At 51.3% G+C, this 23,089-nt stretch overlaps 1 protein-coding gene across 10 annotated transcripts in view; it reads left to right on the forward strand.

The window, feature by feature from the left end:
* The window catches only part of FAM135B (family with sequence similarity 135 member B), a 292,392-nt gene that overhangs the window by 267,470 nt on the left and 1,833 nt on the right, over window positions 1-23,089 (forward strand). For all 10 annotated transcript variants that reach the window (XM_085021007.1, XM_085021010.1, XM_085021009.1 and 7 more), the window contains 7 exons: window positions 2,680-2,834; window positions 8,116-10,135; window positions 12,056-12,222; window positions 16,248-16,339; window positions 19,321-19,418; window positions 20,643-20,794; window positions 21,836-21,946. In XM_085021007.1, the coding sequence (XP_084877133.1) occupies window positions 2,680-2,834; window positions 8,116-10,135; window positions 12,056-12,222; window positions 16,248-16,339; window positions 19,321-19,418; window positions 20,643-20,794; window positions 21,836-21,946 (2,795 nt within the window). The remainder of the gene's footprint in view (window positions 1-2,679; window positions 2,835-8,115; window positions 10,136-12,055; window positions 12,223-16,247; window positions 16,340-19,320; window positions 19,419-20,642; window positions 20,795-21,835; window positions 21,947-23,089) is intronic.

A 23,089-nucleotide genomic window follows, 5' to 3' on the forward strand; every position in this document is an offset into this window, starting at 1 on the left:
AGTGCTAATAGCCCTTAAATATCTTGATTTCGGTTATTTTGAATAAATGCTCAGAAGTGGGACTGCCAGATCGTATGGTCTTTCTGTTTTTAATTCTTTGAGGAACTTCCATACTGGTTTCTGTGGCAGTACTACTTTGTGGTGAAACAAAGGTCTCAACTTATCCACATCCTCACTGCCCTGTGTTTGTTTTTAAATTTTTTTGGCCGCCCCTGTGGCATATGGAAGTTCCGGATCAGGGATTGAATCCAAGCCACAGCTCTGACCTGAGCCACTGCAGAGACAATGCCAGATCCCTAACCTGCTGGCCTAAAGCGGTAATTCCTTGTTTGTTTGTTTATGGAAGTTCCAACAAGGCTAGGGTCAAATCGGAGGCCACAGCCACACCAGATCCAAGCCACATCTGTAACCTAAACCACAACTTGTGGCAGCGCCAGATCCTTAACCCACTGAGCAAGGCCAGAGATTGAACCTGCATCCTCATGGATACTAGTCAGGTTCTTTTTTTGGGGGGTGTGTGTGGTATTTTTGTCTTTTTAGGGCTGCACCTGCAGCATATGGAGGTTTCCAGGCTAGGGGTCCAATCGGAGCTGTAGCCACATGCCTAAGCCACACCACAGCTCACAGCAACACTGGATCCTTAACCCACTGAGCAAGGCCAGGGATTGAACGGCGTCTTCATGGGTGCTAATTGGATTTGCTAACCGAGGAGCCACAACGGGAACTCCTAGTCAGGTTCTTAACCCACTGAGCCACAGTAGGAACTGCCCCTTGTGTTTGTTTTAATAACAGCCATCGTAACAGATGTGAAGTGCTGACTCATCGTGTATTTGTAGTTAATTTTTGGACACATGATCAGCATTGTTTTAGGCATGTGGTCATGTTCACAATGTCCCTATGCTCAAGAGGCCACTTTCCAGCAGGAGAGAACTCCCTGCATAAAATAACTTAAATTTGACTCTCCGACACCTATCCTGCTGTATTATCATGACCTGATTCACCACTTGATTTGTGCATGACTCTGGACACTCTTTCAGTCCAGAATCAAGTTTCAGCCTTCTAGGTATATGCCCTAGCCTATCTTCCAGTCCCATGAACATCAGTATTCAATCCATATACTTGTTTCATTAACTGCGAATTGGACCAGAAGTTCCAAGTTCAGGTGATGGCTAAAAAGTGCAGAATTGGTTGTAAGAAAGTTCCATTGACATATTCAAAGTTTCAAAGAACGATGAATTTGGAGTTCCCGTTGTGGCTCAGTGGGTTAAGAAACCAACATAGTATCCATGAGGATGTGGGTTCAATCCCTGACCCAGCTCAGTCCGTTAAGGATCTGGCAGTACTGCAAGCTGGGGCATACGTCGCAGATGTGGCTGGGATGCTATGGTGCTATGGCTGTGGCGTAGGGGGGCAGCTGCAGCGCTGACTCAACTCCTAGCCTGGGAACTGCCACATGCCACAGGTGTGGCCCTGAAAAGAAAAAAAAAAAAAAGAAAAGAAAGAGTGATGAATTTGCAGCAGCTTCATGGCTTTGAAGGACAGAATAAATTGCTGCTTTTTCTTTCATAGATTAAAATCCAGTTGAGAAGTAAGAGGAAAATAAAACTTACACATTTCTTTTGAGGTTCAGTGTGCATATGCAAACTAGCATCTCTGCATCGATGTCCCTCTCCATCGCATTTGTCACTTAGGCTGCGTGACAGAAGTTGCTCCAGTCTGCACAGGATTTCACAGCTACAGAACTGTCCTATGGGGGCTTCTGGGGTCGAGCTGCTCTAAAAAAAAACTGCAGCTGGGGAGGGGACAGACAGGCAGACAGAAAGTAGCTACTCAATCGTGGAGTAGCTTGCTCAATCATTCTCCCAAAGGCACCAGCCTGAGAAGGGCATCTTCTTCCTTTGGGCAAGAGCGATTGCGTTGGCATGTGGAGGGAGATGGTGGAATGTTAGTGTTTACCCTTCACGAGGGAAAAAGCAACTTTCTTCTTTGCAGGGACTTGAGAAAGGGGTAAACATGTTCCACCAGCCCAGCCTTAGAATTAGGAACAGGGATGATGTCACATTCTGGAATCATATTCCTGCCCGTGGAGTGATCATTCGGGCCATGGAGGAAGCATATGGGGCATTTTTAAATCCTATCGGGAGGACCCAGAACACATGGTTCCTGAACTGGGGGAATTTATATCCCCATCAAGGATGCTGGTTGGCCACACCGCAAGCAATACAGAAAGCAACGTCAGGTGGTTCTGAATTCACATGCCACAAAATCTGATTCAGACCCTAAGTGGTATTATGGGTGGTTGGAGAAATAGAAATCAAGTGTATGGACATTGAAGTTTTTCCTCTAAAATACGAATGTATAGTTCCAGCCATTTCGTAAGACCCTCAGTCCACATTCCCTTAGAATGGTATTTATGACATTCGAGGAAGGAAGGGTGCGTGATAAATGCCCTGGTGTTTTGCCTGATCACACCGTGCATGTCCTCTGACCTCACCACCCAGACCAGTTCTGAGTCCAAGTGCACTGAGGTTCTGGGGGTGGGTTGGTAGCTGGGACCCTCGGATGGCGATTGTGAGTCTGCTGAATGTCTTCAGGATGCTGTCTCCAGATAAGGGGGGCGGGGCAGCAAGTCTGAAATCTTTGTCTTCCTTGGATGCTCACGGGGTCTGTGTTCCCCAGGATACAGACCCACAGCCAGCTGTCTCTGGACATCAGGAATTCGGAGTACCTCACCACCATGCCCCCGCTGCCCGCAGAGTGCCTGGACATTGATGGCGACTGGAGCACCCTGCCTGTCATCTTCGAGGACAGATACGTGGACTGCCCTGCCACAGGTGTGTCTTCTTGGTTTTGGAAAGACTCAAGAGTAGGGCTTCCCACTGGCTTCCCATCCGTGGCTCTGTTTCCATCCTGAACAAATGAATGGCGTCCTTTGTCAGTTCGTAGAGGAGAAGCAAGAACCAAGGTTAAGCTAGTTCTTGGGAATAACTTCATTGCTGGGAATTGACAAACCAGTGTAACCAATTGATGAACCAACGTAACCAAAGGACCATTATAGTAAAGGCTCCCTTTTGGTCTCCTGGGTGGCACTGTAATTCATGCTTCATGTTTTCACCTGTAAAATGGGAACCCAATTCTCCCCCTCCCCAGAGTCCCCTGAGAGTCAAAGAGCGGTCCTTTCTTATCTCGAATGTGCAATTCAAATATGAAGTCCTTTCCAGTTGAACCTTAAGGCATTCGATTTAGATTCCTATGCAGCGCCCACCGAATGCAAGGACCAAAAAGTGAGAGAAAGTGAGCTGCCTAAATATCTGGATTAATGGATGAACAGCTCAGTTCAGGGGGAAGAGCTCATGTGTGTGTATGTGTGAGAGAGAGAGAGAGAGATCTATTTTGCTGGCGCGATTAATAAACAGAGTTTTGCAGAGTTCATTAATGAACGGATCCATCAACTGGAGGGGACTGGAGTGTAAACTGGGCCTGCAGTGAATTTTACCAGATTTCCAGCTCCCTCTCCCATGTGCAGCCCTGCTTATGGAAACCCAATCAGCCGTTAGAGATGACAGGATCCCTTAAAGGAAAAGAAAAATGCCAACCCCTATGCTGGAGGTTTTATGGACATTATCTCTCTGATCCTATAAACAGCCTCAGGAGCCCTGTTTAATAGAGGAAAACCGAAGCGCAAAGAGGATGTGTATTGATCAAAGATGACGCAGCTCGTGAACGCCCGCATTCAAAGCCAACTCACCCCAACGCCCAAGCCCACATCTGCTTGGCATCTCTTGGCATATGGTTTTAAACCATTATATTGGGGTGCCCATCATTTAAATGATGGGCCACTTAAATTTCAGAGTTTGTGCGATCTGAGTTTCCAAGGACAGTGCCACCTTGCCAACAAAAGATGTAATTTGGTTTTCAGTTGTACCCTGACATCTAGTGTCAGCGCTGTGTATGACAGCTTGGAGGTGTACCAGCTGCGAAGACGGCAGCCAACCCAGCAGGTCAAAGTGAGCTCAAACCATCAGTCAAATGAGCTCAAAATGAGGTCAGAACATCAGATTGAGACTCTGTGTGTGTGTGTGCTCATGCACACACATGCGCCATGCATACATCTGTGTATGTTTATGGAGGTCCATGGATACACACACACATATGTATATAGATAGATATAGATAGATCTTTGTTATAGGATTAAGCCATAGAAAATTTCAATAGTTAGAGAAGATCTAAAATAAGCACCTGTTACTAGATCCCCTCATATTATCATTACTAGATTTTGCTGGAGCTCATCCACTTTTTTTTTTTTTCTAAAACATACGTATTAAGAGATACTCAAGTGGCTATAGATTTCAGTTCCCTGCTCATGCGTGCTCTGGGATCACCTGCCTTTATGTTTTCTGAACCAGCTGCACTTCAGCTGAGCCCCATCCAGCCTGCAGCAGTAGCTGGAAAGTCAGCCTCAGTCTTTCCGGGGCTCCCTGACCACCTTCTTCTAGTGCCCGTCATGTCCAAGCCTTAGAGGCTCACACAGCAGCAAGATGTGGTTAAGGAAGGTCTTTCTAGGGCCATCTGCCCGGGCAGGTTCCTGGAAGCTATGCGTGGTCCGTCCACATCTACACAGTATTGTATGACCGGCATCTCTTTGCAATTTCTGTTATGTGTTTGGGACGTGGGGCTCGGCTGAGGCTGGGACCCCAGCATTTACGGCCACATCGCCCTTGAAGAAGCCCAGGACAGCCGCTGCTCTCGGAAGCCTGGAGAATCCCCAAGGCTCCCCTCGCAGACCTCCTCCTGACCCAGCCCCGCCCCAGGCCACTTGGACAGCTATGTGGGTCCGAGTTCAAACCCCACAGCTGTCCTTGACCTTCTTATAATTTAACCGTGTTCCTTGGAGGTTCTTTAATCCCAGAACCAAAGCATTTGCAAATAAAGAACTGTTGTCTTTGCTCCTCAAAGGCTTGGTGGCCTTAATTTTGATCACGTGCAGTGAGCTTATCAGACTTGGCTTCCCCTCTGGCAGTGTAGTGGGAAAAGGGATCCTATTTCCATATTAAAACAGTAATGTTTGTTTGTGGTCTGTGTTAGCACCATGGCTGGAAGGCCTGCTGTGCCCCAGGAACGTGCAAATTCTGTCTATATGATCCATAATCCCTTCTGCCCGCCTCTCGCTCTGCTGTCCCAAGGTGATTGGGTGATTTTCCTAAGGCCTTCACAATTAGCCGCAGTGCCTGGATTTGAATCTTTTTATTGGGGGGGCGGGCAGCAGGGGTTGTATTTTCTCCCCTATAGACTTGGGGGAGGGGGCAGTGGATAATTTCAGGAGTGACTCTGGCACAAAGAAAGGAGAAGGGGAGTTCCCGTCGTGGCGCAGTGGTTAACGAATCCGACTAGGAACCATGAGGTTGCGGGTTCGGTCCCTGCCCCTGCTCAGTGGGTTAATGATCCGGCGTTGCCGTGAGCTGTGGTGTAGGTCGCAGACGCAGCTCGGATCCCGCGTTGCTGTGGCTCTGGCGTAGGCCGGTGGCTACAGCTCCGATTGGACCCCTAGCCTGGGAACCTCCATATGCCGCGGAAGCAGCCCTAGAAAAGGCAAAAAGGCAAAAAGACAAAAAAAAAAAAGAAAGGAGAAGGGCATGCCAGCTGGTACCATTAATTAGTATCTGAGTTGAAGTCTGTTTTCTGCACATTAGATCCCGGGCGCCCCGTATTTGTCCCTGTCCTGTCTTACCTGTCGCGGATCAAAAGCTGATAAACTTTTCAGTTTGGTTTCCAGAACCCACCAACCCACCTGTTACCTGTAGTATGAAGTCCCTAATTCCTGTGGGGCCCTTGAGTTCAGCCCTACTGGGGCTTCTCTTGACCTGTCTAACCTTGTGCCCTCCCCCACCTCCTCTGGTCCCTCTTGCTCCATCCGTAGGGGACCCAAGTGAAGTCTGATCAGACTCTATCGCTGGACTGCTGGGCCTTTGCCCACCCTGTCCCATCTGCCTGGGAGGGGGGGGACCACTGTCTCCTTTGATGAAGAAGCTCAATTCCTATGATCCAGATGCAACGCCCCTGCTTTGGTGGGACAGCCAGCTATCCTGTACGCATGTGGGGTTTGTTTGTTGTTTGTTTGTTTTTAAATTTTTTTTTTATTATAGTTGATGTACAGTGTTGTGCCATGAACTCACCTTTGTTTCCCAATATTTTGAAAATCCTTAGAGGCGGAGACCAGGTCATGCTTATAACAAATCTCCACTTTTTCTCTTTCTAAACCATGGCCCAGGACAGGGCTTTGCACATACGCTATGTCCAGTCTACCATGTGTAGGACTAAATGCCATTGAAATTGTGTGTTGTTTTTTAAACTAATAGAGTTGACAAGAGCAGGATTCTTTGCTTACTGCATTTCTGACCTAGTTTCAATTCATGTTATGAACTCCGTTCATTGTGTCGTCGTCAAGATGCTAGCCTTGGAGATGGAGACACTCCTGAAACACAAATTCTTCTCTCAAGTGGGAATAAGCAAGGCCCCAGTGGATCCCAGGATAGTGGTAGACGTATTACACGTGTGTGTGGAGGGGCCGTGTGTGGAGAGAGGATGCTGGGCTCGTCTAACCTGCTGTGGGGTGCAGGCAGTTCCCCAAAGGAAAGGACATTTGCTCAGCCTCTCATGGTGCACGGAACATGTCCAGGTGAGAAAGAGACTCATTCTTCACCATCTCTGCACAAAAAATAAATTTCACGCAGTGCGAGAAATTATCTAAGGTGCGAGATAATGATGTCTTAAAGCCCCACGCAGTTTTTAAGTAAGTATCTCCGTGGTTTACTTCATGGTGGTATTCCTCACGATTATATTCATTTAGCTTCTTTAAAACCGCCTGGATGGGAGTTCCCGTCGTGGCACAGTGGTTAACGAATCCGACTAGGAACCATAAGGTTGCAGGTTCGGTCCCTGCCCTTGCTCAGTGGGTTAAGGATCCGGTGTTGCCGTGAGCTGTGGTGTGGGTCGCAGACGCGGCTCGGATCCCACGTTGCTGTGGCTGTGGTGTAGGCCGGTGGCTACAGCTCCGATTCGACTCCTAGCCTGGGAACCTCCATATGCCGTGGGAGCGGCCTAAGAAATGGCAAAAAGACAAAAAAAAAAAAACAAAAAAAAAACCCGCATGGATGATTTAAACTTTGTTTGTTTTGTTTTTTTTTTTTTGTCTTTTTAGGGCGGCACCCACACCACCTGGAGGTTCCCAGGCTAGAGGTTGATTCGGAGCTATAGCCATTGTCCTACACCAGAGCCACAGCAACGCCAGATCCGAGCCGTGTCTGCGACCTACACCACAGCTCACGGCAACACCAGATCCTTTAACCCACTGAGCAAGGCCAGGGATCCAACTGCGTCCTCATGGATGCTCGTCAGATTCGTTTCCGCTGTGCCATGATGGGAACTCCTAAACTTTTTAAAGGAAATAAAAGACCAGAGTCCCCCCCTTTTTTTGGTTTGGCATATATGGAAATCGAATGACGTAGCAGATGGTTTTTCCAAGAGAACCGTGGTACAGGTTCTTATTTTATCCCAAGTATGCATTGTTAGAAGAGAAAGAAAGAATAAAGAATGAAAAAGGAGGAGGACGAGAGGGGTAATGGGAGAGAAAAGAGACCAGGGGGAAAATGAGAGAGATAATAGTTTACCCTAAAGGAAAATAAGGAAAAAAAAGAGTCTATTGTTCTTATTGGGGTTTCATAAGGTAGGCGTGATGGGTTAAATCAGGGCCCACGGGACTGAACTCAACCCCAGCCTGCCTCTCGTCTGCAGAGCCTGTACTCAGAGCACCTGACTCAAAGCCTCGGTCAGCTGATCACATGATTGGTCTTTCTGGCCCCGTCCTGAGCCGCCTCCTCAGCCTAGACTATCAAAGGGCTCACCATGAGTCACCTGGTAGCATTAGCTGTCAGGACCCACCACGCATAACCCACATTCCTATGTCACTTGGGAAATTCTGAGAATTTCGAGATTATCTCCCAGGACCCAGGAACAAAGTCCAGACTAATTCTTTATGACACAGGCAGGCATTGGGATAACTCATGAACGTGGTTTCTTCAACTACAACAATTTTTCTTCCTCTTTTTCTTTTGGCAGGGCATCATTTGAGTGTTTACCCTAATTTTGATGCCCCAGCATCAAGTCCTGCAATAACGAATCTGAAGGACAGCGAGGAGAACCATATTGGAAGTAGAGACGCAGCTGTGAGAGAAGACCCGGTCCTGCCCACCAGGAAGCCACCCCCAAAGAACTCTGATGAAGAGGTTGTTAGGTGTCCAGAGCCAGAGGAGAATGTCCCCACACCGAGTCACGTGGACATGTGCTCTGAATCTCAGGTGTATCTGACCATTGGTGAATTCCAGGACAAGCCAGGATTGCCTGAAGCTGAACATTGGCCTGGCCAAAGGTCTGATGTTGGAAGGCACCTGCTGGCGGATGAGGACCTGCCCAGAAGCAGTCTTGGCCCCGAGGACGGCCAGGCCCCAGCACTGACCTACATCGACGTGCAATCCAGCAGTAAGAACACCTGCAGCGCTGAACCCACCGTGGTCACCGGTGCTCCGCACGAGCGCGGGTGCTGGCCGAGTAACTCTGAATTACACAGAGCGGAGCTGAGCCAAGGGGGAGGAGGCGGAAGTCGTCAAAATGCCACCTCTTCCGAGAAGACCACGCTGCGTGAGTTAAGTCCTCTAGGAAAGGGGGCGGACCCCGGGAGTAAGATGGTGCTGCTAAGCCTGAGGCTCGTGCCCTCGGAGCCCTGTGATCCACTAAACCCTTCTCTGAGGGACCCCGTGGGCCTGCGGGCTTCCCCACGGGACGCCCCCGCAGAGGAGCAGGAGGAAGGGCCAGTGCTGTCCGGAGCCATCGAGAGATCCTCTTCCGTCATCTCCGATTCAGGCATCGAGAGCGAGCCAAGCTCCGTGGCCTGGTCCGAGGCCCGGAGCCGAGCCCTGGAGCTGCCTGGCGACCGGGAGGTCCTGCACCAGCTGGTCCGAAGACACGCCCTCCACAGGAACTCCCTGGAGGGCGGACACACGGAGAGCAATACGAGTCTGCCCAGCGGGATCCAGGCCTCTCTCACCTCCATCAGCTCTTTGCCCTTTGAGGAGGAGGAGCGGGAACTGGCGCGCACCAAATTGACCAAGTCCGTGTCTGCCCCCCAGATCAGCAGCCCGGAGGAGTCTGCTGAAGATGCGGACACCACGCAGCCAGGCGGGGGGCTCGCTGAAACCCCAGCGGAGGACAGCGAGAGCCGCGATCCCTCGGGCCCCTGCCTTCCGCTGAGTGGCGGCTCCGGAAGCCGGGATGCTGGGGTTGCCCATTTGCTTGCGGAGGTCGTTTCAGATGCCAGCCACCAGCAGGGCCCTGGCTACATAGACACCCCCAAAGGGAAAGAGAAGAAGGTCGATCCTCAAGGACCCTGTTGTCTTGATGGCAGGACTGATAACCCTCCAGGTGTTGAAACCAAAGGTCTTAGTTTAAAAATACCACCCATCTTAGCGCTTGAAAACCCGAAGAACCGACCTCTCCCTGGAGCGCCCGTGGAGGCCCCGAAGGGCAGGCCTGAAGATGCTAACGTAGGGGAGCGTCCTCTTCCCAACAGCGGCATCTTGGATGCTGAGACTTTCACCCACCATAAGGTGCCTGAAGTGAGCAGCACATCAGCTGCCAACACCGTCGACCTGGATTCAACCAGTGAGCGAGGCAGCTCACCTTGCACTGCGGAGGATACAGTGCTTAGGAGAGGCGCTCGCACCTTCCCGGAAGATGGACGTGAAGAGGGCCCTGCGTGCTCCCCTGTGTCACGTTCCCTTCACTCCCAAAGTACGGGGAACCAGGAGCCCAGGGCAGGCCCTTCCACCGTGATGTCACACTTGGCCTCTGCAGAGACCTTCCCCCTCGACAGCCTGAAAGCGGTCGAGGTCGTCAACTTATCTGTGTCTTGCACTGCCACCTGTCTCCCTTTCTCGTCTGTGCCCAAGGAGACCCCGGCCAGGGCCGGCTTCTCTTCCAAACAGACTGCGTTTCCCATCACTCATCAACCTCTGGGGTCCTTTGGAGTTGTCCCCACCCATTCCGGCAAGTTGGAGGAGGAAGTCAGTGAGCGGATGTTCAGGTAGGACGGCCGGTGGCTTCTCACCCGGCACAGCCTTTCGGATTTGCCCGCGCGTCGTTCTCAACTTGATGCGCACGATGTCCAAATTGAGATGAGCGGTTATCTTCAGATTTAAAGTAATAGCTTCCTATCACACACGTCAGAAGTGTAGAATAACAGAAGGACGTAAAAAAGTATCCACCAGCCCATCTCTCACATATAATCGTTCCATACGTTTTCCTATGTGCACCTATGTGTATTATTATTATTATGCAAAAATAAGATAATTCTACACAAACTCTAATATTTGTTTCCAACTTGCTGTATTGGAAACATCTTTCTCTGGTTATAGATCTAGTGTTGTATTATTTATCACTTTGGTGTGTAAATAATGATCCATTGCATATTAACAAAACCCTGTAGAGACATGTGAGAGTTTTTCTTTTTTTTTTTTTCAGTATGATGAACAGCTATCTTATTATGAGTGTCATTGTACCTCTTTCTTTGCACATTTTGAGAGGGTAGTTCTTTAAAAGACTTTTGGAAAGAGGGCTCTTTCATCAGGTTTTCTTCCTAAGCCCCCTTTGTGTGGTTCTTAAGTGTGTGATTCCTTTTGAAATGGCAGAATCCACCCCTTTATCCTTGTGTTGGGTTTGTATTCATATCACTCCCTCACTGGTAAACTATGTATTTAATGACGCACAGTATAGAATCCTTTAGTCAAAATTCCCCGTCTCATGCACTTGTTGAAAAAGTGCTAAACGGTTACCCATGACTGATAGCCCCAAAAGAAATTGCATGGGCAGGTAAACTTTGGATCCTGTATTGTACATGGAATCTTAACTGCTTAGTCTATGCCCATGTCATCAGTTGAAGTGATGCTTAACTAGCACTGCCCAATGCCCGACCAGTACTGTCCTGGTTGGTATTGTACGCTCGGTTTAACAGGGAGACGGGGAGATGACAGAAGCAAAGGAGGGCAGTTGAACAAATGGGACGGTTCGCACATGCTTAGCTGAGCCAGAAAGAGAAGGAGCTAATTTGGCTGCTGACAGTGTGAACGGAGATGGTGGCCAGGAGAAACTTTTGGGAGACGACACCTATGACGAAGAGAAAATATGCGGCATCATGTCGGTGATAGTGACAGTGTAGTGCTGAGGATATGGCTGGTAATAGATAACGGTTTGTTTCACTGTGTGATCTGTCTCAAGTACTGTTCTGAGCATGTTGCATCAATGATATGATTTAATACACAGAACAAAGACAACTCTGTGAGTTTGATAAGGATGTTATTCCCCCTTGACAAACGCGGAAACACTGCAGAGAGGTGAAGTGGTTGGCCCGCAGCTCATAAGGTTCGAGGCTGCGATTCTGTCCTTGGAGGTCTGACCCCTAAGTCCATGCTCTTAACCACCTCCTTGTCAGATAACTGGGAAAGAACATGATAACCAGGTGGGGAAGGCATTTTCAGACACACAGACCCGACGATGCAGAGGCACGGAAGGGAGGCAAAGACGAGAGGCGTCATCCCCGCAGGGAACAATGAGGGATGCATGCTTTTTGGAGGCTGAGCGATGGCGCTGGAGAAGTAGATGGCGGTCAGGGTCATGAGCTTTCACTCCTGGGGTACCTCTGAAAGAGTGTGGGGCTCCTGAAGCTGGAGGGACTCTTAGAGGTTCCAGTCCAGGCAGGAACCACACGGAGATCTGCAGAACCCCAGGCAGCAGAGCTATTGGTTTTCCTGGGGTGCTCTCCTGCCTCCTTGTTCAGAACAAAGCTTCTTCCCTCTCCAGCATCTCCCACGAGGTCTCCGATTCAGCCTTTGCCGCGTGGCAGATGCTTCCTTACAGCTGTTCGTCACTCCCGCATCCCAGCTCGGCTCATCTCCTGTTCAGCATGGCACACACAGCGTGGCTTGTGATTAATTAGTGTATTCTCCAGTTTTTATCAGGCCAAAGAAAACTTTAAAAAAGAGCTGAAGATTGATGGATTTCTGTACAGTGACTTATCTGTACTAGCTTCTGACATACCGTATTTCCCACCAGAGGAAGAGGAAGAAAATTTGGAAGATGGGATTCACCTGGTGGTCTGTGTCCATGGCCTGGATGGTGAGTTCCGCCCCGAAGTTTTGAGCTGTACCAAATTTTGGTACTCAGGGCCGTGGATGAAGGGTTGGGTTGGGGAGGTGAGCGTGCTGGCAAAACGTGGAATCAAACCATGGGCTCTGGAAGTTTTCCTCCCCGAAGTTTTGAGCTGTACCAAATTATGGTACTCACGAATTAACATAGATCAAGGGCTCGTTGACACCTGTTCACTCGGCCACGATGGAATGATAGCAAGTGTGCTGAATCTAGGAAAATGGCACAGCCTCGTTCCCCAAGAAAAGATCTCTCTGGCACAAAAAAAGAAAATAGGCTGAGTGGGTGAAATACATAAAGGAATGAATGAATGCAATGAAAGAATGAATGGGATGAATAAATCTAATGCATAACAAGGGTCAGAGAAGGGAAAAGCCTTCGCCGGTGATGGGTAGCAAAACCGGTGGCCACATTCTTCTTCTTCTTCTTTTTTTTTTTTTTTGCTTTTTAGGGCCACACCTGCAGCATATGGAGGTTCCCAGGCCAGGGGTCTAATCGGAGCTACAGCTGCCAGCCTACCCCACAGCCAAAGCAATGCCAGATCGGAGCCACATCTGCCACCTATGACACCGGATCCTTAACCCACTGAGTGAGGCCAGGGATCGAACCTGCATCCTCATGGATCCTAGTCGGGACTATTAACTGCTGAGCCCCGAGGGGAACTTCCACATCCTTCTTAGAATAATCAGATAGGGACTGGAGATGTGTTTCACGTTCACGACACCCTCTTGTAAATATCCTCAATCCGCCTCACTCTCGGGGCAGATGCGTTTAATTCTCTGCATCAGCTTCTGGCTGATGCATCACCTCCCAGGACCCCACGTCAACAGACATGTTTGGTGATGTGTCAGAGGATCCAGTGTAGATCGTCCTTTTCTAGGTGGTGGTGGTGGTGGTGGGAGTGGAGACCAGAGTGTGTGTGTCACTCGCCAGGGGCAGGGATCGCCCTGGACGCTTAACTATATTCATGTTGCGATTCTGACGACAGCCCGACAGAGTCGCTACTGTTATTACCCGAGTTTATAAATGGGGAAACTGCGTAAGAGAGCAGCGCGTGAACGTGTGTAACTTCCCACAGCTCATGCACACAGGTCAGGATTCAGATGCCAGCTGTCAGGCTCCAGAGCCCATGGTTTGATTCCACGTTTTGCCAGCACGCTCACCTCCCCAACCCAACCCTTCATCCACGGCCCTGAGTCATTGTCTTCAACTCTCACGAGCTCTGGCCATGCTGTTCCATTACTGAAAACAGGTTTCATAGCTCTCAGAAAATAAAACACACTCCTATCTTAGCGAGCCCAGAAAACGCCCAGCACAGAACGTTCTTTCTGTCTGACCCCCCCTGGGCTCATTCCCTATCTTTGTGCTCTGCCCTCTCCCAGTTGGACCAATTCACTCGCATCTCCAGGGACAGAGGCCGTCTCACACCGCTGTGTCTTTCTCACGCTGGGCGTTCTTTCCAGCAAGCTCTTCTCTCTCTGCATGGATGTCAGCGTTCCCCACGTTTCAGCTGTTCACACATTCCCGTCCTCGTATTATTCTGTATCCACACACCTTGTACTGTGATTTCCCAATCTGTATTGATACGGGCATATCTTTTGAATATGTTTATTAAAAAAAATTCTACATCCCTGCCACACATTAAATACGACACACACGAGTCACACATGAAGAGTAGTACTAAAAATTATTGTAAGGCAAATAATTTTGCTGAAGTCTGCGTCCCATTGGCAGAAGCCTTTGAACTTGGGACTCACGATTTCTTTTAAAAGGCATTCAGGAATTGAGGGCACGCTTCCCATCAGAAGGATTTCAAGAAAGACAAAGAGTGACTTTTTTGCTCATCCTGTGTGTTTTTAACACAGGCTCTGTGGACAGCTTAGCGCCATGCCTCACCTGCCCAGGATGCACCTCTTACTTATCTGATACTAAGTTAAAATGAGACAAGCCTCTCAGTATCTTTGGGAAAATAAGAAATCTGGTCAGCCATAGTCTGTTGTTCTTTCCATCCTATAAGTGGGAGAAGAGGAATGTTATAGAGTAGAGCAGGTTCGACCACTTGTAGGTTATGTCAGAAAACCGAGCCGTCAATCACAGCGTTATCCTTTCTGGGTGATGTCATCAAAAAGACGGCCAATAATAAAGCGTAGGTGTCTTTTGAAGGCGATTTCTCTAGTCAAGGCCCCTAGGATCCGTTTGTTCAAATTCCACTTTGGAGGATATGTTTATATCAACGGAGAATGGAAGGAATGGGTAACGGTTATGATGATTGGCACAACGCTTCATGTTGCGCCAAAAGCCTGAGATTTCTTATAAAGGTTCTTAATTTGAAAACGTATCAAATCATATCTTTTGAAAAAGTTGTAAGTTTGCATTAAGTTCCTTCTTGCTCATTAGCAGGTGGAGGAGAGGGGCCCATGGTTATTCCTTACATAGACTCCTCATGCTAAACATAAACACACATGTATGTGTGTGTGTATATGCGGGTATATATATAAAACATATATATATATTTATATATGTAAACAAATATAAATATGTATGTATATTTAAAGCCAGGTCCTAGATATCATTAGGTGGCTTTAAATAAGAACGTCAGGACCAAAGTGTATACTTTTATGGTCAGAAATGAAAGGAATGAGGAGTTCCCCTTGGGGCATAGTGGAAACGAACCCAACTAGTATCCATGAGGACGCGGGTTCAATCCCTGGCCTCAATCAGTGGGTCATGGATCTGGCGTTGCGGGGGCCATGGTGAAGGCCCGCAGCTGCAGCTTCCATTCGACCCCTAGCCTGGGAACTTCCATCAGCCACTGGTGGAGCCCTAAAAAAATGAAAAGAAAAAAAAAGAAAAGAAAAAGAAATGAAAAGAATGAATAAAACCTAACTTAATACCAGATAGAAACATTTTCTAAAAGAGTATGAGTATTTTATAACTCTAGCCCTGCAGGTCTGGGCATGTGCTCTGATTGGCCACCATCCTAGGGCATGTGCTCTGATTGGCCACCATCCTAGGGCATGTGCTCTGATTGGCCACCATCCTAGGGCATGTGCTCTGATTGGCCACTGTCCTAGGTGGTGTTTCTTTCTATTGGGTCGTCCTTAAATCCCAGGAAGATTCTATCAAGTGTCTTTAGTTCTCCCATATTCTGTGTGGCGTTTTCACCATCCTTGGAATCGCTTGGTCGTTTCATAAAGAACGATCTGAAATTGATAGTAAACCAGACCACTTAGAGTGTCCAAACCGCGCTGAAACTGTGGTCACGTGGTTAAGTAGGTCCGTTGTAGACCCATGTAAGCAGTGTCTGACTTTCAACTCTAGAGGGACCCCCTGAAGGAGCAGATGTAAAAAATTCATTAGGCTGCAGCTGAACCCTGTGGCCAGCATGAAATTTATGCCTGACAACACCTGACTGATGCTTCCTCTGTTTATAGCAAACCCACTTTCCAAGTTCTTTGTGTTCTTTGTGCTCTGCTCGGAGCAGCAGGCTTAGGTGTTTAAGCTCTTGTTCCTATGCCCCGATGGCCACTCTGGCACCTGGTACCCATGGAGCTGGCACTTGCCTGGCCCTGGATTCCCGAGGGCGACCCTACTGTAAATGACTGCACCTTGACGGCCCTGTTTGAGGGGCTTGCTGACCATGTGCGAGTGGCAGAAATGGATAGTCTTTGTATTAAGGAAGCTATCTGAGAGGGCCACTGCTGGCAGAATGCCCTGAGGAAGATAGAATTGGTTGTGGAAGAATGGGTCGGGGCGGGGAGGGGAGGGGGGATGTGCCTTCACCTATTTATAGATCCCAGAATAATCCCGTGGGGGGAGGGGGAGAGGCAGCACAGAGGCTGGTGGGTTGGACACATTCTAGTCGTTTCTATTATTGCCTTAATGAAAAAAAAAAAAGGGAAATGGGGGGAATGGGAGGAGAGCGAGAAACGACTTCCTTGGATGTCAGCTTTTAAGGGAGTAACTGGGTCTGCGGGGTTATCTGCCCTTTTCAGGGAACAGTGCAGACCTGCGGCTGGTAAAGACCTTCATAGAACTGGGGCTCCCTGGAGGAAAGCTGGACTTCCTAATGTCAGAAAAGAATCAGGTATGACCACCAACCATCCGAACTGAAGGAACCCCGACTCATATCTTAGACGCGCCTCCTACAGTCACCACGAGAGTTTATGGCCACAATGATGGGAGGGGACCTTGCCGGGGAGCACTGGCCAGGTGCTCGGAGGGTCTGGAGAGCCCACTTTCTTTGGGGAGGAGGAGGTCAAGCCAGACCTCATAACCATTACTGTTTATTTCATAATTTGCATTAAAAGAAGGGGGACAGGGAGTGAGGGGGGACAGGGGAGTCAGGTGACCAGGCCTGTACCCTCATGGGTCACAGGTTGGGTGACAGCTCAGGGCATAAACGATTGGACACCTGTGGGTCGGTCCTGGGGATGCAGTTGTCACTGGTGTCTGTGTAACCGGTGGAGCTCATCCCGATCCTGTCACGGGCAGAGGTAAACCGCGGGGCCTCTGTCCCCGCAAGGTCTGGAGCCCTCAGGGGGTGTCAACATAGAAGGGATTCCGTGATCAAGAGGGGGGCCTGGGTGGAGCGTCACCACTGGCTTGAGACGGATGAGGCCACGTGTTTGAGGCCAAGCGTGGCTCATAACCCAAGGGTCCTGTGCCCCTCGAAGATGGGCCTCATACAGAGAATAAGCAAGAAGCAAGCCCTGTGAGGTGCAGTCTCATTCCTCCTCTTAGCGGTTGGTCCTGTCGCCTTTTCTTTGACGCCTGCTGTGCACACGCCCATGCGCTCTGCAGGGTGAGGCTCTGAATGTGCGGAAGAGGGAGAAGCATGGTTTCGGCACCAGCTGTGTGCCCAGCACGCTGAGCCTCTGGCTTCCCTGAGTCTCCACAACCGTTCTATGGAGGACGGAGATCCCGGCCCGCCCCAGACCGGGGACAGAGGCTCAGAGACGTGTCCGGGTGTCCGTCATCAGTCTGACCTGATGCGGTTATCCGTGCTCTTCAGGAACAACTTCCAGGGAACACCCCGCTGTGGCATGTGCCCAGGGTAACCCATGCCCTCAGGGAGGGAGAGACTCTGGAGGCCCTGGACACTGTGGGGAGGGAGCAGGGCCGTGAGTGAACAGTGCTCACTGGTGTGTGCTTCCCGTTGGTGCTGAGGGCTTCCCTGCAGCAAGGGGATGCTGTTAGCAGGGGAATCCGCTCAGGGATGCTTTGGGGAGAAGCCTTCCGGGTGTGCACATCCGCTGATGCAGCCCCCGAGGCAGCGGGATCTGGCCTGGGTACCATCAGGACTGTAGACCTGTGTCTATACAGAAGTAGCCTAACTGGGGGCAGCTGGTGGTCGCAAGAGAAGGATTCTGTTCCATCCCATGCTGTCATGATTCCTCAAAGGGTGGAAACCTCCTAAGGGGGTAGCTGTGCAGCACATCCCGTGAAAAACACTTGGTCTGGGATTTCCTGACATCCGAGCCTTTCTCATCATGGTCAACCCAGACCTCATAACCATTCCTGTGTATTTAATAATTTGCATTCAAAGAATAATATACGGGTCAGTAGGATAGCACAGGGGACATATCCAGTCTCTTGGGATAGACCGTAATGACAAATAATATGAGAAAAAGAAGATAGATAAATGAGACTGGGTGACTGTGTGGCACAGCAGAAATTGATTTAACATTGTGAATCAGCTCTACCCTAATAAAAATAAATTTAATTAAAAAAATCTTTTTATGAAAAAATAATAGACAGCTCAGGAAAGACGGGCTGGGGATAATGAGCACAGGCGCGTCTGTCTCTGTCATCTTATCTAGCCTTTAAACTGATGCCAGGGCCACGTTATCCCCCGTGAAGACTTAGGAGGACACAGGTTCAGACTGAGAAGGACATTCCAGCACACAGATCCTGTGAGCGGCAGGGTGGTCTGCAGACACGGTTCTGGCTTCTTCTAGGACGCTAAGAAATCTACCTGTGTGCTTCAGACCTCTAGCGCCTCAAAGGTTATTGAATGGCAGGTGACAAGGAGCCCGAAAGGCCTTCTCTTCACCCCCGACTCCCCCCACCCCACCCCATGGATGCTCCCAAGCCCTCTTGCTCACAGTTGTGGCTGGAGCTCAGCACAGCTCCGGGCGGCCCGTGACATTGTGGGATGAGTCCACGGATAAGCAAAGATCTCCTCGTTGTGGGTCGCATCTGTGCTTCCGAAAGTTAGTCCCTGAAGTTGCACAAACCTAGCCCGTGTGGCTCCCTTAGGTCCGCCCCCGCAGCTGACCTTGCATCAAGGGAGGGGGGGAAATGTCGCATGTGCCTCGCAGCTACGTGAAGACACGTGCGACGCTTCTTCCCCTCCCCTGATGCTCCTGTATCCCCTGCCCCGCCTCCCTGAGGCACAGACGGCCTTAGGATCCGGCTCAGAGCCTCTGGATGTGGCTGACTAAAGTCTGTGCGGGGAGCGGGAGGGGGGGGGGAGAGGGCGGGGCTCAGAGTCTAGCCCCTCCCCCGCGGAGGGGGCAGGGACGGCAGTGGGCCTGGGCGCCCCCTGCCCCAGCGTGCGGCAGACACGCATGCGCCCTGCTCTCCTCCAGCACCTCCCCCTGTTCCCTTTAGTTCTCACCCTTCTACCTCAGGATTCTTCAGCATCCCTGAGCTTCTTCTTAGCACCTCAATCTGGGGCTCCTTTTCTTTTTGGCTTTTTTTTATGGCCACACCCGTGGCATATGGAAGTTCCTGGGCCAAGGATCAAGTCCAGGACACAGCTGCGACCTACACCACAGGTGCAGCAATGCTGGACCCGTAACCCACTTGTTCAGGCTGGGGATTGAACCCGCACCTCCACAGTGACCCGAGTGGCTGTAGTCAGGTCTTTAACCCCTTGCGCCACAGCGGGAACTCTCTGGGCTTCTTTTCTTGATGTTGAAGCCTGATCCACGGCCCTCGCCCTGGGTGTGAGCACACCCCCAGGATGTGCCACGATGTTTCACCAAGGGAGATGGGCTTGTGCCCAGAGCCCGGCCCTGCACGACCCCCTCCCCCAACCCCCGTTTCCCTGCCTCCTTCCAGACGGACACGTTCGCGGATTTCGACACCATGACGGACCGGTTACTGGACGAGATCATCCAGCACATCCAGCTGTACAACCTCTCCATAGCGCGAATTAGGTAAAAGGAAAGTTCATGCTGGGGGGAGGGCTGCCCTTTGAAAGGTTTGCTCTGTACCAGCTCGGCAGGATGCCTTCTGTATACCAGCCTGGGATGAGTGAACCTGAGGCCTTTCAGGGAGCGGCTTAGTTTCAGAGCAGAAGTGAGCACCGCGGTTGTGTGACACACGCATCTGTCACAGCACGAGGGACACCCCTTGTGCCCCTGGTAGGAAGAGAACGGGACTTAAACGCACATCCCTGGGTTTTACGTCCTTGTTCTTCCAACCCTTGCACGCTTGTGTCCGGATTTCACCATGTCACCTTTCACAAGCTCTGCAGCTCTGAGCCTCCGTTGCCCCGTCTGCTAAGTGGGGCCAGCCCTGGGAGGATGGGTCACGTGCCCCATAAAAGGCCTTGAGTCGGTGCTAAGTAGGTCCTTCCACTCTTAGGAACTCAGGGACGTGAGGAAGCGGTTGGGGGATGGTCAGCAGCTTGTGTCTTTTTCACACTCGCAGCTGTGGACCTGTCCCCTTTAGCCCTTGGAGATAAACGGTCACTTCTTTATTTCACAAATGAGGATTCAGAGGCCTACAGAGGTTAGAGATACAAACGAAAGGACACGCGGGAGACAGACGCGGGAGGGAGCCGAGCCTCTCGTATGATAAGCTTTCGAGAAGTAACTATTTCATTGGAAAGCAAGGATGCGTCAGGTGCCTGGATCTGCCGGCTGCAGTCCGGCCGGAGCAGAGCCTGCACCGCGGGCTGAGAGCGGCAGCTCAGCTGCTCTGTTCTGGGTGAATGAGGGAGAAGTCAAATTGAGAGGCAGGCGGAAGTCAGCTTAGGGTGGCCTCACCAGCCCTGCTGAGGAGCTGGGACATGACCCTGAAGTGACCAGGAGGGTTCAACGATCAGAAGTGCATGCCAGAAAGGGACCCCCAGAGGCCCCGAGGGAGCCATAGAGACCCAGGTGGGGGTGGGGCTGCTCTAACACGAAGCTGGGAAGATGCCCACACTTGCCCTGACCTCACTGGGCACAGAACTCCCCTTCAGCAAAGCCCCATCTCAGGCTTCGCGGGGCAGTGTTCATTCAGAAACCTGGTGGAGACCCCCTCTGCCAGTTCTCCTGAATCCCGTGGGAGCTGGAGGATGTCGGCTCAGCCCCTGAGCTGCCTGTACAGCACTTTCCTGGCCGGCAGCTGGCCTCCGAGGGTCCCTCACACGGGCCACCTCCGTCTCTCAACAGCTTCATCGGCCACTCCCTGGGCAACATCATCATCCGGTCGGTCCTCACGCGGCCTCGCTTCCGGTACTATCTGAACAAACTCCACACCTTCCTGTCGCTGTCCGGGCCTCACCTGGGGACGCTGTACAACAACAGTACCCTGGTCAGTACAGGTAAGGCGTTCCCCAGCCCGTCAGCCCTCAGAGCCCACGCGGGGCCGAGGGGAGATGGACCAGAGACAGGTGCCGTTCCCGATGGAAGCTTGTGGCTCTGGAGCCTCTTCGAAGCAGGAGATGGAGGAAGGAGATCCAGGCTCAGACGGATGCTCTTTTGTTTGGGAGCCTGTTGAGATGGGATGAGCTGTCTGCCAAGGTCTCTTCAGCTTTTTGTGAATAAACAGCTGATGCCCTGGGGCTCCGGCTGGAGAAGACGAGGAGATGAAGGGTGTGTGGGAGGGAGCGTGGGCATCTCAGTCCGCCCAAGCTGTGGAGCAACTGCCATAGACCAGGGGCCGGATAAACAACAGACATCTATTTCTCACCCTTCTGGAGGCTGGAGAGCCCAGGGTCAAAGCCCTGGCAGATGTGGGGTCCTCTGGTGAGGCCTCTCCTCCCAGCTCACAGATGGCTGTCTTCACACTGTATCCACACGGCAGGGAGGGGAGGGAGCCCCTTCCACGTCCCCTCTACAAGGGCGCTAATGCCACTCGAGAGGGCTCCCCCCTTATGACCTAATCCCCCCCAAAGTCCCCACCTTCAAGTACCCTCACATGCACGGCTTTAGTTTTCCACACAGCGATCTTGGGGACACACGTTCGGTCCACAGCAGTGGGCTTTGAATCATGTCTTTTCATGACACACCTCTGGTTACGTTCTAACCCAGAGACTCGAGGAAGACGCTGACCACGACATTTAATCTCTATGCTACTTGGTTGCTTTTTTTGTAAAATGAGGCTAAGGAGTAAATGTATTTTGTTTGTGTAGGGGTCTGGATACGTGTATGGTATATAAATATATGTGTGTGTGTGTTTGTATCTACATACATGCCTGTCTGGAAACATGTCTAAAACACACACATACGTGTATATACGTATAGATGCTTGTCTGTAGACATGTCCACTTGCGACACGTACATCTGTGTGTGTGTGTGTGGATATATGCATGTGTATAAGCACGCACGCACGCCTATCTGTACGTGTGTTTTTGTCGTCCTAGGCTTGTGGCTCATGCAGAAACTGAAGAAATCCGGGTCCCTCTTGCAGCTGACCTTCAGGGATAATGCTGATCTGCGCAAATGTTTCCTCTACCAACTAAGCCAAAAAACAGGTGAGTGGCTTCCTTTGCAGCCCCGAGGCAGGGGTGCGAGCGGGCCGGAGATCCAGTGCCTGAGACCCGAATTAGTCTCCCCGCTACGGGACCTCACTCGTAGAAGGGGCTGCTCGGGCGGTATGTGCAGTGTCACAGCCTCCTCCACTCGCCGAGCGGCCAGCGGCTGCCTGAGATCCCAGCTGCTCCCGGGCCACCTCCCCTCGGGGCGCCGGGCGTGTGCCGTGTCGTCCCTAGAGCAGACCTGCAGCCCCCCCGCCCCGTTCCCACCAAGCTTTGGAGGCCCCAGGTCTGTGCCACCTCCCGGCTCCTCCACCCCGGGGCAGAGCTGCCTCCGGACAGGGCAGGGAGATGCTGTTGCTGTTGATGGGGCAGAGGGTCGCCCGGCAGCTCTGAGAGCCCCCTTCCCCATGCTCCGTAAAGGAAGCACACGCAGGCGTTCCCTGTCCTGGGAGTGAGGGGAGCACAGCAGTGACCTCATGTCCACCAAGGGGGCAGAGAGCCTGACCTGCTGTCCTGCTCAGTCCTGCTGAGCGAGCTGGCCTGGCCCCGGTCAGCCCCGTGGTCCACGTCTTCCACCAACTCTGATGAAATCTCTGCCTCCCTGAATGTGAGTCTGGCAGAGCCCTGGGCTGATGGAGACCTTGGTTCCCCTACCCGCTTGTGTCTCTGGGCTCCATTGAGCCCGCAGGGTGGTGTCCCCCACGGGGAGGTGAGGGGAGCAGAGCAGGTGAGGTGGGGTCACCCCAGAGAGCCTGGCGGTCCCCAACCATCGGGAGCTTGGGGGATGGCGTGGCTGCACAGAGTTCCCCAGAAAGAGGTTAAGGGCTGGTCTTTATGTGCCCCTTGCCCTGTATCTGGCATCACCAAGGCTGGCCGGTCCCCAGCGTGTGGTCCCGGGCGAGAAGACACTTGTGCGACCCCTGCAGGGGCACCAGGCTAAGGGTGGTCCGGTCTGATGGAGGACCTGGGTGTCCACAGCGCCTGGAGATCCGTGACGGGCTCCAGGAACTGAAGGAAGAGGCTGTGATGCTTAATTTGGCAGGTCCCTCTGCCTTGGTGCACGACACTGATGCCAGGGAGGTGAGACTGCACTCAGGGAGACAGGTTCTGGTGACATGACCAGGGCTGCAGTGACAGAAG

Source organism: Sus scrofa, chromosome 4, assembly GCF_054392235.1.
Source record: "Sus scrofa isolate SSC_HxYL_T2T_F1_AM1 chromosome 4, Sscrofa_HxYL_maternal_Yorkshire_Landrace_v2.0, whole genome shotgun sequence".
In the NCBI taxonomy this organism is placed as follows: Eukaryota; Metazoa; Chordata; class Mammalia; order Artiodactyla; family Suidae; genus Sus; species Sus scrofa.